Source organism: Oenanthe melanoleuca, chromosome 1, assembly GCF_029582105.1.
Source record: "Oenanthe melanoleuca isolate GR-GAL-2019-014 chromosome 1, OMel1.0, whole genome shotgun sequence".
Classification (NCBI taxonomy): Eukaryota; Metazoa; Chordata; class Aves; order Passeriformes; family Muscicapidae; genus Oenanthe; species Oenanthe melanoleuca.
Window position 1 is genome coordinate 46,939,277 of NC_079333.1, and position 17,430 is coordinate 46,956,706.

The following is a 17,430-nucleotide window of genomic DNA, read 5'->3' on the forward strand; positions in this document are numbered from 1 at the left end:
ATTTAATCCCTATTTTATTTAAGTGTCTATTCTGTTAATTTCTCTTCTTTTTAGGTCACTGTGGGAAAACTTTTGCCATTTTGGAAAGGTTTTTGAATCATACTTCTCCCAGAACCCCTTGGTTAGTTGTAGTGGATGATGACACCCTGATAAGGTATCTATTGCATTACTTCAGGAGCTGCTACTGTTCATGTCAATAAGAGATTTAGCAGTATTCATCTATCCTTCTTTATTTAAGAAATACAGTGATATACAGAGATACAGAGATACATTACTTTACAGAGATACATATATTTAAGAGATACAGATATACAGAGATACATTTTATTATACATTTTATGAGGCTTTATATTACTTGAAAAAAATGTCTCTTCCCATCAGTATGCTTTCTACTGCTACTAAAAACAATGTTGCAAGCTGGTTAAAACTGTGCATATCAGTGTTATCATGTAATCATATAGTCTGAATACACCACATTTTGTGATTCCTCAGTGTAGGTATGTTTGAGCTGATAGGGTTTAGTCATTTGCTAATAACCTTTCTAGCCTGTGCTCCTCAGACAAATGTGTCAAAGAAATGTTCCATGAGCTCAGGTCAGTTGTCTGAGCCACCCAGAATGGTGTTTTGGAACTTGGCTTTGTTGGAAAATTAGATCCCATTCTCATAAAATCTGGCACTGCAATGAAAGCAAAAAAAGGCACAGTGAGCACATGGTTATCAACAGTGGATCAAGACAATACTTTACATTAAATGATGTGACAGAAGAAGAAATAGTGAGAGGATGTAACTGTGGATAATGCCACCTTCATATAATTAAATCTACCTTTTTAGTTTTCAATTTGAGAATGTTCATAGATAATTTGCAAAGATCATTGCTTGGAAAGTGTCATTTCATGTTTTCTCTGAGATGAGATGCAGTTTTGCTGACAAACTGCCTACTTTAAGAAATACTTTAAGCTAATTTGTTCATCTTTTGACCAAATTGCACGATCATATCTCATAGTAAATAATCCATCATAAATTTCTGTTTAGCAGTTTGTATCTCTGGGGGAGGTTTTTTTGGGTAGAATTTCTGAATTTCTGTCATCTTTGTGCTATTTAATAGAACGCTGTTGAGGGTAGCAATGTCTGCTCCAAAAATATTGTTTACAAGATTTTTTTTTTAATGACTTTTCATATTATAGTATATTCAGACTCCGAAAATTGCTCAGCTGCTATGACCCAAATGAACCAGTATTCCTTGGAGAGCGTTATGGCTACGGCTTGGGAACAGGAGGATACAGTTATATCACTGGTGGAGGAGGGTAATTTATTTAACTTCCTACTGACATCTACATGAGTCCCTGTTTTGAGTGCAAATGTTTTAAATCATGACACAAAGCAGTTTCAACAGAAATAGTGATGTTTTCCCCAAATGCGTGCAATTTACCACTCACCTTCTGTGTAGTGACACATGCTGGTCTCGAGGCCCCAGCTCTTCTCCCTTACATTTGAATAAGATTGAGGAGAACACCCCTTTTTTAGGAGGAATTATCTGCTGTAGTAAAAATGGTGGGTAGATAACTTACTGTTGGAATAACAACAATGGGTATAATTGGTGATATCAGTTTTCAGTATAAAAAGTAATTATCTTTCAGAAAATGTCTCTAGCTCTATTTGTCAGTTCTGACACCTTCAATTTTGAATTTCAATTGTGTTGGTTCACTGGGCTACATTTGATCTTGCAGTTTTAAGTAATTTAGCAATGTTTATTAATTACAGTTATTTGGTGTCTTTAGAAGTTTTTGTGCATTTCATGTGCTTTTTTTTAAAATTCAGGATGGTTTTCAGCAGAGCAGCTGTTCAGAAACTCCTTGCTAGCAAGTGCCGGTGTTACAGCATGGATGCACCCGATGATATGGTCCTTGGGATGTGCTTCAGTGGCTTAGGAATCCCTATAACACACAGCCCACTTTTTCACCAGGTCAGAGAGCTCTTTTTGAGTACTGAAAATGTATTTCACTTTTTAAGTATACACATAAAACAGTCATAAGAATTCAAATTAGATCAATATGTTATAACACTAACCAAGATGCTGCTGCTGCTTTTTACCTTGATTCTCAGCAGAACAAGACTGATCAAATAAGAGCATTCTCATACCATGGGTTACTACAATGATTTGCTGCTTTATATGATGTTTTAGCTAACCTATAACTACATTTTATTAGAAATGCAGTCAGAGGTGAGGATTTTGAAAAATAAATAGAATTAGGAGCCACATGTTTTGAATAGTTGTCATATGTCCTCTAAGGGAAAAAACCTACAATACAATACTTTTTTCTTCAGATAATGGAAAACTGACTGTAAAATTTTTCAATATTGCTCTACTTACCTGATTTTTCTATTGATTTAGTATTTATTATTCTGAAATACCTCATTAGTGAAGATATAAAATATGAAATTATTGCTTTTATGGTGGATTCTGAAGAATGGTATAACTACCATAAATTGCTCTAAGCTAGCACATGGGAAAGAGAGCTTATAAAACATGATTTTCATGTGAGTTTGGGAGAAAAGGGCTGGAGCAGATTTGAATCTTGTTTCTGTCTTCCACAGTATTTAACAAGGTAACTGTAGTGTCACAGTGGAAAGCATGATACATTGAGGCTATAGAGATTTTCTTCTTTGCAAGCCAAAGTAAACCAAATCATTCCATGGTATGAGCAAGAAGCCCTGGAGAGTTCTTTTCCCAAACAGTGCACAGCTTTTTTAAAAGTCGACATTTAAATCAGTGTAGCATTTGATGTTCTTCAGGTGTCGATCTAGCTGAAAATCTGGAACCTGCATATCTGAATATGAGCTCAGAATAAGATAATAAGCTACTTGAGAATTACTTGAGTAAATTACCCTGTAGTTCAAAGCAGCTGTCAATGGAGGGGGGGAATTTCTTATTTAAATTATCAGCTTCTCCTATGTTAAGATTCAAATTCTGATTGCTTTTACTATTTAGAGAAACGGGAAGACTGAGAGCATACTATTCAATATTTTAATTCCTTGTCCATATAAAAAAATCCTGTCTGTATACTCTCCTGTTTTGTTTCTTGTGGCTTACTTCTTTCAATATACTGATGCTTTTACTTTATTATTCCACGTTAGGCAAGGCCAATGGACTACCCAAAAGACTACCTTTCACACCAAATTCCAGTATCGTTTCACAAGCATTGGAATATCGATCCAGTGAAGGTGTATTTCACATGGCTGGCACCAAACACAGAAGAGCCACATAATGGAAAAAAAGTTGGATATAACAGAGAGGATTTATAAGCAGTAGAAGAATGTAAATGTTGATTACTATTCTACAGCTGAGAGACAGTCATTACTGTGATTTTTGTTTTATTTTCACAATGTGGTTCATCTGTTCATGACATAAGAAGACAATGTTTTGTTCCTGTTGGTTGTATCCCTTCAGAACAATGAGAAAAGGCACTTAAATGACTTTTGGATTATTTTCCTCTGCTTGGTTTCTTTTTAGAATGTTTTTTGGCTTTGTATACCAATGAACTTGACTCACATTTACGAGTCTTGTACAACTTTACTTGTGTTCTGCTTTGGTCTTTGTTCAGATATCATCAATTTACATTCCCTTCCTTTGCTCTCTCACAAGCTGAATTTATGTATTTGGGAGCCTAATACTGAATAAGTGTTGAACATCTATTGAACATCATCTGTCACTGACTTACAGAAAACAGTTGTCTGAAAGGGTCTGGGACAGTTTCTTGATAAATCATAGAGGACTCTTGATTTTTTCTGTGACCAGGAGCTAGATTGTGTGAAGGCTGTGCTCCTTTATGCTCATTTCAAATATAAATACTGTAGCTTTCTGGAGTAGCTGGACCAGGCATGAAACCACTGTTGTACCTTTAAGTTTATTGGCATTTGTGTGGAATGTCATGTACAAAATGGAAAAAAAGGTTAAGGACAGGGATTTCTTGGGTGACCACGGGAGGTCACTGTGGCTCCTTTAGAAACTCAAGTCACCGTACATCAATTTGGCAAATATAAAAGTGACTCTTAAGGATTTTTGCAGAACTAACATTTCAGTATTTCTGATGTGTGCATTTCAATAGCATATAAATGCCAGCTTTAAAAATTTTGTAGTATCCCTAATTTATATCATCAAGATAAGTAATTTTATGCATACTACATGTAAAGTGTGATTCATATTTAAAACATTCTTGAATTTTTTTTAGTAGTTCAGTTTTGTAAAATTGTTTGTACAAAACCAGACTTTAGTATGTTCGAAACTAATTTTTATATTGTAAAACTGTTTCTTCTTAAATTACAGTATATGGCTCTTATATACTGTTATTTACCTTGGCTTGCTATATTGTAATGAAATACAGGGTCTTAAAGCCATACTGCTGAAGTAATTCTTATTTTGGTAGGTTAAAAATTGATTCCACTCCAAAGAAAAGCAATACTTACTCTAGAGTTAAAGTAGGGGAGCCAGTGATTCCTGTCTCAGTAATTACCAAACTTGTATAAACATTTGTTTGTGAATGTAGCTTGTGGGTTTCTAAGCATTGAATAGCAAGCACATAATCATAATAGATTCAAATTCTGGTTAAGAAAGAGCAATCCATGTCTTTTTTTCTTGCCACTACCAGTGCCTTAAACAGTAGACATTTTACTGATGCCAGGACTATGTTCTCTGATACCATTGGTGAATTGTTAATTATGTTTACTGTTTAGAACTGTGAAAGCTGAATAAAAGCATTCTTTAACCTTTTGTGCCTTCTTCCTCTTTGCAAAACAAGTGAAGGATTCTTTAAGCACCAGTGAAATAAGTTCATCACCTTAATAGTATTTACTGTCAATTTTATTAAAAGGCAGCTTAATCTTTGGGGGTTTTCTCATGTTCTGTCCTGATCTCCATATTAGGTCAGTTTCCAGCCTCTAGTTTTGTGCAAATGGAAAACGCTGTTCAAATTAACACCTTGTGATTGGGAACCTTGATGCTGTCACAAAACATATTTCACTATCTAATTCTCCAAAGTCTTGCAACTCAGTCCAGTCAGGTCCAACTTCCAACTGGTGATATTTAATCTCTCCTTGGGCCCTGTGGAGGCAGACTAGATCAAAAAAGATGATCAGATTTGAGTCCAGGCTGTATTGTACCTGTAGACTTCTTATTTAGATGTGGGAAGTACATTGACTCGTTGATTGATTGCTTACTTGACTTTTATTTCTGGTTTGACAAATGTAGTAGTAGCTGTCATAAAGTCCATCTTTTCCCTTGCTTCTGATAGTTTTGAGGGCAACAAAGCCATAATTTGCTCAAGTATTTTGCTCCCAAAACTCTGACTTTTGAGATACTGCAGCAGCACGACACAAACGACCTTACAGTCCACCACCTAAATAAGACTTTTTCAACAAAGGATCACAAAGAGTTTCTATAAACAAGATGTGAAGCCTTCTATGTGAACTTTTAGAAGACTCAGGATGACTGTTACTAGCTGAAACCTAAGGACAAAACTGTGTGTTAATGAGCCTGAACAGTACTAATGCTTCTAATGAAAATCAAGTGGATTATAAATGGTGTAATGTTAAAGCAAATCAATAGAAGCAGCATTCACAACTCACTTGGTAACAGGCAGATTAAAACAGGGCTGCTTGATTGACTGCTTGAAGTTTCCTTTTCTGAGACATTGCAGGGTTGTGGCATGAAAATCTGGGAAACGTTAATGACTATTTGTTTTTAATGTTTATAGCATAAAAGTTTTCCATGTAGTAAGGTCTTTCTTTCACAAAACCATTTTTATGATTTGGTTGGTTGGTTCATCTGCCAGGAGCCAAAAAACTCCTTGTGCCTCCAGTAGAGCAGATATGTAAATGAAGAGTGAGGAAGAATTTGAGGCCCACATTTGATCATGAGCGAGAATGAGGGCTGTGAATCTACTTTTATTTCCCTACATCTGCAAATGTCCCAGGCATGGAGAGACCCAAAAGGATCTGACCTTTGTCTCTTCCTCTGTGAAAGTGGGCAAGAGTTTTGAGGCAGCTTGCAAGCTGAGTAACTTTCTTTTTTGTGCAGGAATACTTTGCCCTGACACCAGCTCTGATGGCTGCTGACTGGAGGGAGGAGTCCAAATTACCTTATTTTCAATTCTTCAATTTCTCATGGATTTTATTATCAAGGTTGGAACCAGAATGTCTCAGCTAGAGACCTGAGACACCATTCAGTGAGATTCCTGGAAGGTGAGATCAACAGTGTGCAAGATTGCCATGATTATTCACTGTGAGCACCTCCAAAGCCAACAGTGCCAGTGCATTACCAAGGAACATGGAGAAGTAGTAAGAGATTTGCTTTTTGCAACACTGTAAAACTCTGAATGCCTTTGTGCATTGGACACCATGATAATAAATATATTTGAGTCTGCTTCAGTGCAATTTCTTCTTGTTGTTGTTGATATGAAGCTGAAGGAGAAATTTAGAATTCTGAGCAAAGTGCTCCCTGAGGGTGTCACCTCATCATACACTGGCTGAGGAATCTAGGAGCACCTGACTCTACTCCATTAGTGCTGCCTGGTGTAGCTCTGGCTCTGAGGTCCCAGCTCTCATCACCATGGTGGCTTCACCCTCGTACTGCCCCTGTGACATCTACTGTGTCAGTATAGAGCAAATTCACCTCTCCAGACACACTGAGGGTTTTATCCTCCAGTTACTGTTCCATTCAGCAAAGAAATAGATTCACTATTGATCTGTAGATAACTACTTTATCTGTTTCAGTTTGTGACACACAATGGTCAGGTATAAAGAATAGCTTTTTAAATACACAGCCACATAGTGGTAGCCATTGTGTAACTACTTGATTTAAATTCTGTCCTGAGAAGAAAAGCCCTCATACTTTTCAGATGTCAGCCTGTGGTTTACAGGAAGAGACCAGAGGGACTAGAGGAAGAAGAGAGATTTGAACAATCTGTTTATATCCACCTGCTTTTGCAGATTCCCTTGACTTGTTCATTTGTGCCCTTGTCAGCTAAGAAGCAGAAGTGCCTCCACTGAAATCAGATAATGAGATTTCTTCTGCTAGGACCTGCATTTGCATGGCAAGAATGAAACAGCTTTGGTGGAGTGTGTGCACTGGTTAGTTCTGAGCACAAGAGGAAAAGACACAGTAGAAATAATTTATTTAAAGATGAGAAGGTAAGTAGGCCTTATGCAAATGCATCAAAAGGCCTAAAGGACTCACTGTCACAAAAAGGAAGAACTGGTTTGGAAAACAGGCTATGGAGAGGAATGATAGGAAATTACATCAATGGAGTTTAATTAAGCATTCTTTATGAAAATCTATAGGCATGCAGCTTTTATAAGGTAAAAATAAACAATGCTAAGCTGTTCCTGTGAGAAATAAAATTTTAAAGCAATGCTTTTGTAAGTCTGAAGGCTTAAGAGCCTGACTGTTAAACAGAACAACTCCAAAAAGGTTGAGAGCACTAAGCTGTTAATATTTTACAGACTCAACTCACCAAAATAAATAAATAAATAAATAAATAAATAATCTGCTGGGTAGATCATTATTCATCATCAACTGATTTGTGCCCACTTCTCATTTATGTATTTCTAGCTGGGACATCCTCCAGATGAAGGTCTAATCAGACAGTTTATTATGTACCCCATCAAGGTTCCCATAGCAGGAGCTCATATGTTGCCCTAGTTCTACAGACATGTACCCCATCCTCACAGGGTGCTGTGTGACACTGTCTGGTATCTGCTCCCCAAAAGCCTGGGAGAGTAGCAAGAAATACAGCACATATTCATCAGGAAAGAGGGAAACTGTGGGACTGAAGACCTGTGAGCTCCTCAATGTCTTAAGGAAGCTCTCACTGGTCCTCCTTCAGAGTAGATGCAGTGCTTTGATGCAGCCTGTGTTGTGGTCCCATGGCCTCATTCTGCCCAGCCATGAAGCTCTGCTGAAAAGTTCTCAGCCTATCTCTTGTCCTGACAAACCAAGTTACTAATTGGTTGTTCCTCTTTCTGTTGCTGTTTCTTCAGGCTAGAATTTTCCTGCTGATGGATTTTATGTTAACTAAAATATCTGATCCTTCAAATGCAAGTTCTAGAATGATTTTACACTTAATAAAAAGTGAAATACATTTTTAACAAAATGAAATGTGGATAATCATACTATAATTACCAGATCATTATACTCTTGTGAGAAACTCTGTCAAGTGCAGTTGGAATGTCTGAAAAAGATATGATTTTGTTTCATAAGAGCTGGCTTACCTCTACCATGGCTTGCCCCTTGTTCAGTTAAATGATATGATTAATGTGTAAACAATCCTTGCTTTAGAAGCCAATAATTGTCCTGCCATCATTATCCAAACCCTGCTCTTGGGGACTTGGTGCTTGAAAGCTGAAGCTCCAAGCAGGGAAGTTTCTTTCTTGTCTACAATTTTCTCTTATGCTCTGTGCATCCTGCAAAATCTGCTCAATGCTGGGCCTGTGAACTGAGCCATACCATACCATTCCCACTGGATTGGGAAAAGGATGATGGAGTCCTGTTGCTATTGGAGCTAGGAGGGTGGCTAAAAGAATATAGCAACATTACTTTCTTCATGCAGAAGAGAAGTGAAAAGCCCTTTATTTAAAGAAACACTACACTTATATAGAGTAGTTCATGGTAGCAAGGATAGAAATGATTTCATTGGCACAAGAGAGGTGACACCCTGGTAAACATGCTCTCACAAAAACAATCACATCTCTCACACACCCTGCAGGTGCATAACCATTGTTATAACTCCTTTCTCTTATGTTTTCCTTGAGCAGTGTGAGAAATCCACTTCTCTAGGCTACCATGTTTGACCATCCTCACTTTGTGTCGGGATGGACGGTCCTCAGGGACAAACTCATGCTCTCTGTATCAGCTGGTGTTACAGCTGCAGTTTATTGTAAGGGTGTGGGTGTACAGAGTCCTGCTAAGGGCTGCCAGCCACAGCCCAGAGTAGGACAAAGAGAAAATGGGAGGGAAGAGAAAGAAGTAAGAAAATAAGAGGGTGAGGGGGTGAGGGAGTAAGGTAAGAGAGGGGTGGTAGCTAAGAGAGCGATTTCCCATTTACAATACAATAAATCTTCTTCTATGATGAATATTCTAATTTCCACTAACCAATCTAACACAAGATACAAATTCTATAGCATTTACATACAGCCTATGAGAATCCTTACATTACCATAGTGTGTTATACTTTAAACTCTAAAAACTACTCTTTAGACTCTAGCAGGGTCTTCTCTGACCTTTGGACCTGCTCTCCAGCAGAAGACATTGTTCTATCAAGAGGGGATTACTTTTAGCTGGCCATCCTATTGTCTTCTAGTTATTCAGTAACTGAGGTTTGGTATCTCAAAGATAGCTTTCATTTCAATCTCACTCATGGTTTCCATATTCTCAGAATCTAAGCATTCATATTTGTAAGGTCTTCCTGGTTCATCCTTTCCAACACCTCACAGTATAGAAGGATTTTCTTATGTTCAGCTGGAATTCCCTGTATTTCAATGTGTTCCCACTGCCTCCTTTCCTGTCATTGGGCTCCACTTTGAAGACTAGCTCAATCTAACCTACACCTTCCCATCATGTACTTACTGATAAGATCCTACCTGAGCCTCTGCCTCTGAAAAGTCTCTGAAGCTGCTAAGTGGGGTTGAGATTCAATTTGGTTTTGTTTATTTGACAGTTTCTCTTTAACACGGCAAGGTGACTCCAGGAACTTTCAACCAGAGCCTGTTTACAGGTTTTTAATGACTGTCAGAGTGCCAGGCGTTTGCTGCATGGTGAGAAGCTGCTGGGAATAATTAGCACCAAGGGGAAAATGTCAAAGAGATTCAAATGTAACATTTATACAAAATGCTAACGCTTTTAAAAATTCCGGTCAGCAGCAGCACAAAACCTCTGTTACTCCCTGCACCCCGAGGTTCATCCCACCCACACAGCCATGCAAAGCAAGTTCCCCACTCAGAGTCCCATTTCTCTTCCCTGCAGGAGTGGTGCCAGCAGCACTGGGAGCTGGAGAGACGCGTGAGCTCCTCGGTGCCCCCGCACCTGCACGTGGCACCTTTCTGCCAGCCGTGTTATCCATGGATCACAGCCCTGTGGGAAGCTGCCCAATCTGTCTGCATCACTCACATCACTGCTCAGACCTTCTCTGCTGCTGCCTCCCTGCCCTGGTTGGTTTTGTCTCCAGTCACCCCATCACTGTGCCGAGCTCTCCAGCTCTGCACATCAACCCCCAGTACCAGCCATGAGTTATGTGACATATACAGCACTCCTGCTGCCCTCATCCTACTAAAAATCAATGGGCAGTTGCTGTAATCTGCAGGTTTTAAATCGTTTGCATGTGAAGGAGAGTCAGTTTTCCATTAACCCTTAGCCCCCTTTCAGGGTTCATTACCAGTATCCAGCATAAGGTGTTATTGCATCCTCCCTAGGGATTGTACTGCTCCAACAGAAGGTGCTGGGAAGAGATTTCCTCCAGAAATTTCCTCCTTCCATTTGCTCTGTGCCTCCCCTGACACTCCAGTGTGGAAGAGCCCTCATCTTGCCAGCACAAACCTGCTCTTAAAAGTGCATGCTTTGCTGTGTCAGTATTTTTGGGGTCAAATTGAGGTTTCTCTTGCCACAGTTTCTCTCCCAGTGCAAAGGATGGAGGAAAAGTGTTTGCTGCTGAGGCTGAGTGGAGGGTTTAAAACATTTGAAGGATTGGTGCAGGCATCTATCTCCCTAAACGTTCACATGGAATTGCTTCCATGGTGAGAAAAAAATTAATACATTTCTCCAGAGATGCCCCAATAGGACTGAAGAGCCAGTTTATACCTTCAAAGCAGGTTTGTATCTTCAGGAGCAGACAATTAGCTCCACAGCAGCCTCACCATGGAGTGCAGAGCAGTATAATTACTTTTAGTCAGCTCTTGAGGATCTGACCTATGGGTGGCAACTTGGAAATATAAGCTGTTTAAAATGGTAAGATACAAATACTGTTTTCTGTAACATCCCTCAGCTTCTAAAATGTTTTGCTTCCCATATTAGGTCCTCCTGATTAGTGAAAATATAGTTATGATTGCAGATTTCCAGATAACCATGATATATTCTTCCCCCATCCACAAATGAAAAAAAAAAAAAAATCAGCAGCAATCTCTTTGGAATGTATGCCTAAAGATAATTTATAGGTATGTGTTCTACAATATACATGTACATTTCTAAGACCTCTTTCAAAGACCCATGATTCTGTCAAACCTCACTGTTAATAGCACCAAGGAACTGATTTTATGCAGTTACCACCATTAAAATGCTGTGTTTACATTTAATTATCCCTGGGCTGGGAAATAATGGTGCAATACAGAGGAGCATACAGGTAATGATTTATACTGCCCTGTGTAATTTTCTTGGGTGCTCCTCATGCCTTGGTTCTGGTTCTTGGTTTCTGAAGTGCCCTTTCCACCTGTGCTGAGAGGGAGCTGGAGTGCCCATCTCTAAGTTTGAAGCAGAAACACTCCATGCTCCCTGGAGCCACTGGACTTGTGGAGCAGCAGTGGTGGCCAGGCTGCTGTTGGAGATGTTTCATTTTAGGTGGAGTGTGTACACACCCAGAGCAGCAGTCCACAGATCTCAGGTCTTCCTCTGTACTGGCTGGGTGGTTGTGGGCTCTGTTGAGATAAAGAAAGATAAAAGGTCCCTATCCAGGTGACAAGGCTGCAATTACCTGTCTTTATACTGAGAAATGTTTAGCAAAATTCTGCTTGTGTTGCTGTGGATGTAGAGCACCTCTCTGCAGCAGAGGGCCATTTATCTCTATTCACAGTAATGGTGAGCCAGAAATAAAAAATACATGTGGTGTATGTTAGTGATTAGTGGGCTTTTACCTCTCAGGCACTGTGAGGAATGTAGCAAGGTTTCCTTAATTCTATGTTTTTAGAATTTATTTTAAAATGCAGTCTTTCTAATGTATCTCATGCAATGACTATTGTACAGATGGAAATATCCCACATTAGACAAATAACAAATCCTGTTTGAGTTGACCAAATCATCCCATTCAGGGTGTAATTAATTATTCAAAAAGTACACATCCAAACATTACATAAGAGGTCTCTTCCATCTGAAGTTACCAAATATAATTAAAAATGTATAAAGGAGGAGACAGGCAGCTTCAAATAACTTTGTGAACTTCTAATTATTTCCAAAAGTGGTTCAAAGCTAGTATAAGACTTCCATGTCTAAACTGCATACTGCTAAAAGCTATGTTCTCATAGCCATGTACAGCTCCCTGGGCAAAATCATACCATTAGTCCCAAATCCCTTATCATTTCACAAGATATTAGCTCATGTTGTTGACTTCTCTGTGAGCAGAACAGCCTCTGAGATCACCAATGGCCACTGACACCTTGAGGCCCTGGTGCCACATCCCTTTTGAGAGCCAGCCTCTTGCCTCTGATGTCTGTGTGCCACAGCTCATCCAAAACCCTGGTCTTATTACAAACAAACTTTTACCAGGGCAAAGCCTTACTTGCTGGAAGAGATTATTGAATAGAAAATTTTGAGAGTTTGTTTTTCCTGGCAGCAGGAAACAGGAATTTTCAACAATAAGCTTTTGAATAACAAACATTATTATCTTTGCTGGGCAAGCATCTCAATTTTATTTATGAATAAGGGAGATAGAAAAAGGAGATTTACTCACAGGTAAAAAACACAACAATCTTTTCTTTCTCTAGTTATTTGTCAGGGGTTGTGGATCAGCCCTGTCAGACAGGCAAAGGGAAATGCTTTGTAAAAGCAACAGAGGTGGATTAACCTGGTGGGGCTTCTTCACAGGCGTGCTGCAAAGCTCCACACATTTCATCAGTCCTGCAGGGATAATTACAAGTCTGTCTGTTCCTCCTGGAACACTTTAAACTTTCTTTTCACTTGGCAGTCAGAATCAGTATTGTGTAACAAATGCCAAGGCCTGTAAGACTTTTAGAGACTTCATGCAGTCTTAAATTTTACTTCCCTGCTCTTTTCTGTTTTTTCCTTTCTTTCACTCTTCTCTCCCTCTGGTCTCCAGCTCGTTTTGTTTTTTTTAAATTTCTTTTGCCTAGTGAACCTACCATTCAAACAGATTTAGCAGGGAGACTGAGGGGACTTCAGTCACCCACCCCAGCCCAGCTAGTCTGGTGTGCCCTCGACATGGACACAGCCAACTTGTTTAAACCAAGGCTGCCTGAGAAGTAGAAAATACCTCAGATTTATTCTCCTGCTTGCCATTTTTGCCAGTCTATGCCTTCATATACGAGCAAATTTTTCTGTTTTGCTCCCACAGAGAAGACAGATGTGAAATTGGTTGACAGTGTCAATGCAGAGAAGCACCCCAGGTCTATTGTGTGTCAGTGCTCCCATCGGTGCCTCCAGCAAGGAATTCTCCAAAAAAACAAAATGTGGTATTTTCCTTCTTTCCAGTGCTCAGCCACCTTGGCCCTTGGCACCTTTATAAATCTGCCTCCTGTGTTTTGAATAACCCTTCTCTTACCTGAGATTAAGGTCCCTACATGTAAATGCTGAATGCAGTTAAGGGATTTCATCCAAGCATCACCATGAAGGAAGAATTATCAAAAGTGGTGAACACACTTGAAGTTGAAGAGCTTTACAGGAGGAGGCAGAACTCAGAACTACACAAACCCAGAAAAAGGAAAAGTTTTGCAGGCTGTTGAAGACCAATACACAGTTGTTATTTTGTCCTTAATTAATTCCTCTGCACCCAGTACTCGTGAACACTGCAGTGGGTATAATTTCTCTTCAGAACTGGAAAAAAATTCTCCACAGCCAGTGTGATTCTTTTTAACATACTTTTTCCAGGAAATAAGGCTATTTTTCTTTCTGCTTTCCGGCTTTCCTTGACATTTATAAACCAAAATGTTACTGTATAGATAAATATGGATCTTTACTCCAAATCATGCTTGAATATTTTAAAAATTTTACATAAGCTCAAGTATTTCAGGTATTCAAGGACTGATGGCATCTCAGTTGTATGTACATCATGTCCACTGAAATCACTTTTTTGGGATGATTTAATTTTGACTCTCAGAAAAATTATCATTGGTCAAGGTTTCTAAATGTGGTCATCCATAAAAATTTCTTCTCCTCTCCACTTTCAGATTTCCAGGCAGTGTCTATATCCTGTTGTTTTGGCTTATCTGATAAAATGCCTTCTCAACTGATTTTCAAGGCCTGTGGCAAATTTTCCTGCACATGCCTATAGCTCAGGAGTATTTCATCTCCTTCCAGAACACTTTTCTCTGCTGCACTCCAGCAGATGATAAAAGGCAAAGATGATAAAAGTCCACAGAGACTGAGAGAATGTGACTCAAGTAAATTCTGGGGGTTTTTTGCAAAACCCTGCATGACCTCAGGAAAATTATTTTGTGCCTGGTGAGATGGGATAGCTGTAGATGTCAATTGGTAGCATAGTTTCATGTCTATAAGTCCATAGAAAGTCCTGGATTGGAGTACCCTTGAAAGGAAAGCCACAGACACCTAAAGCAAGACACAGGAAACCAAATAACCTTTAGTGAAATGTGGGCCTCCATTTTATTTTACTTTATTTTTCTGGGCACTGGAATAATCTGTACCTTCAGAAAACTATACATTTGGTGGAAGTAAATTTTATTTCTGTATGATAGATGAGTCTTCATATAGGTGTTTGGTACATCTATACGTTTGTGTACATATACATGAGCTGGGTAATTGCACAACTTCTCCAAAAAAAGCTTGTTGACAACCCTCTTTCTATGAAATCCCCAGAGACACACTTTGTATCACAGATTTCTTTTGGCTGACAAATGTGTTTTAAATACTGCTCCCTGTATCAGCTCAGGCAGCCCTTCTTAGCTAGTAAATTTGATGTTTGGGAATCGAGACAAACAGAATGTACATAAATGAAAATCTCTGTGATATAAACAGTGTCAGTCACCAAGTCATAAAGCTTAATGTATAGTAACCCATTAGTGGTAATTCTGGCTATATCTGGCAGTTGGAAAGGACTAGATTAAACTACTTTAGAAGGCAAAGAAAAATCAAATTTACGCTCAAGATTCAAAGCTGAGGTGAATTGCTTGCCTTCAAAGCCAAGAAAGAAATGAAGATGAATGGGAGCTGCCTGCTCAGCTGTGTGTGAGCCTGCACTGCCCATGGTTTTATCTCACACAGTCCATGTGAGGCTGTTTGCCATGGCCAACGCTGTGACTGCCTCACGGCCCATGGCAGACTAAAATCAAGCTCATAGGATGATTTCCTTTGAGGAGATGCTGGGGAGGGATCCACCACAAATTTAACAAGCTCAAACCATCCCTGGGGCTCAGACTTGGTTTCAAAGGGAAAGGTACTGTCTGTTCAGTTCATCTCTTAGAGGCCATGCAAGCTAATACTCTGCCTAAATGGACATTTCTGTGACTGCTGTATTTGTACAGCCACCTTCTGCCCTGGCTGGGATAATGGGAATGGTCAGAACCCCTTAAGGAAGCACTCTTGAAACCTCCTTTGTGCCCGTGGGTGTCTGTGCAAGTGGATTGGTGAAAACCTTGGAATTATTTTGAAACAACCCTTTTATCAAGTAACAGAGAGCAGTGTACCTATGGCCGGGTAGCTTTGGAGTTCTTTCTGTTTCTGTAAATGCTGTTCAAGCTCAGTGTTGTGCAGTTCCTCTTATGCTATGCCTTATGGGAAGAAAGTGGATCTCACAAAAGTTCCTCGGGTTTCCTGCAAGTTTCAAGAAAAGCAAGGGATTTTTGGTGATTTTCACTGAAAAACTTTGCCCAGCTTTACAGAGTCCTGCAAGGTTAAATCTTTCTTGTTTCCCTGCTGGAAACTAAGTGATGCTTTAGCAGCTCACAGCTCCCATTCATTTCTGTCCATTGGTCTTGTCCTAAGGGGAAGATGATGTTTCATCAAAGGAAGTAACAGAGTTGCTGTTCTTACTTAAATATAAAATTAATAATTTGAAAATGGTCGTATATTTACTTACTTTATTTACTGTTATAGAGAAAGTTTTCCTACCTTACCATGAAAATTTTGAAAAACTAAATTTCTTATTTTATTCAGAATTAGAGTTGGCCAGTAAACTTTGATTAGAAAGGCATTTTAAAGAAAAATAATTATTAGGAAACCCCCAATGTTTTCTTAGGGAAAATTTCTTTTTTTTTTCTTTTTTTACAGATTTGAAGCAAGTCACAATGTTCTGAGTTCTCAGCATTCAGGGAGTCCTGACTTCTCCCTTTTTTTGCCTCTCGTGGGACAAGGATTATAGAAAATTGTTTGTCCTACTGAGTGTGTTTGGAGGTGACAGCACCCTGAATTTGTTCCATCCTTTTGCTTACAAAGATCAATAATATAATCATCAACTCTGAGCTGAAAATTATCAAATGAACTTAGCAACAAGATGAATTCCTTGTGCCAAAACCAGGTACTCTGATTCTGCAGAAGCTGAAGTGGTTCATTCTGATATTGCTCAAAATTATACATCCCACGTTTTGCCCTGGAATGGGATGAGAAACATGGGTTTAAGTGGAGCATTTGCTGCAATCTGGATCTTCTGGACTCAGCTCTGCTTGGTTTGGCAGAACAGCTCATGAAGGAGTGTCCATGCAACATCCTCTCTCACCTTTGCAGTGCAGACTGGAGTGAATCCAAACCTCTGAAGGTCACTGAGCTTTTCTCAGTGCTCAGTTATCAAAGAACATGTAACTCCTGTGGTTTCACAGTGAGAAGTGATGCCTTGTGTCTGGCAGGGTGATAAACACCTGTGCCTGGGGCCACTGGCACTGTACTTCAGCTTGTACATGGTCATGCAAGAAATAATCTCTCTTAAGACCCCTACAGGGATCAGCCCTTCTGCTCACTTGAGTGATGGCTTGGTCTCCAATTTCCCTCAGAAAATGCAACAGAAATAATCACTGGTTTTCAGTGAGCAATTACCCAAATTGTCTTGGGCATGGAAAGCTGGACAGATTTTTGCTTTTCTAAAACAGCACACAGTGAGCTCCCCTTTGGAGCTTTCATCAGGATCATGCAAGTGGTACTTCTAGAGCTTTGCCTAGTGCTTTTTTTTCAATCTTCTGCATCTTGGTGGTGTGTGTCTGCTGTGTACTTTGCTCTGATATGCTGCTGTGAGCCACTCAGCTTGCTGCCTCTGCATTATCTGCAGTGGAAAACCCTGTGACTGAATGAATCAATATCACATATGGCCTGGTTCTAGGGAGGTAGAATTAATTAGTACAAGCCATCAGTGATAACATGTTTTTCCATTGTTAGGACAAATCTGTCCAAAATTGTCATTGTCCATTGTCTGAGACTCAGTCCATGTGGTAAGAGTTTTCTCAAGCACTCAGAAAAATTTGTTGATCCAAATATGAGCCAATCTGTCTCTCAGTGAA

The 17,430-nt window shown here is 39.3% G+C and overlaps 1 protein-coding gene across 1 annotated transcript in view; it reads left to right on the forward strand.

Annotated features, from left to right (window-relative positions):
- B3GLCT (beta 3-glucosyltransferase) overlaps positions 1-4,768 on the forward strand; it is a 41,632-nt gene extending 36,864 nt beyond the window's left edge. The window contains exons 12-15 of the mRNA XM_056497053.1: positions 55-154; positions 1,185-1,304; positions 1,819-1,963; positions 3,136-4,768. Coding sequence (XP_056353028.1) covers positions 55-154; positions 1,185-1,304; positions 1,819-1,963; positions 3,136-3,303 — 533 coding nt within the window. The 3' untranslated portion in view covers positions 3,304-4,768. The remainder of the gene's footprint in view (positions 1-54; positions 155-1,184; positions 1,305-1,818; positions 1,964-3,135) is intronic.
- The last annotated feature ends 12,662 nt before the right edge of the window (positions 4,769-17,430 follow it).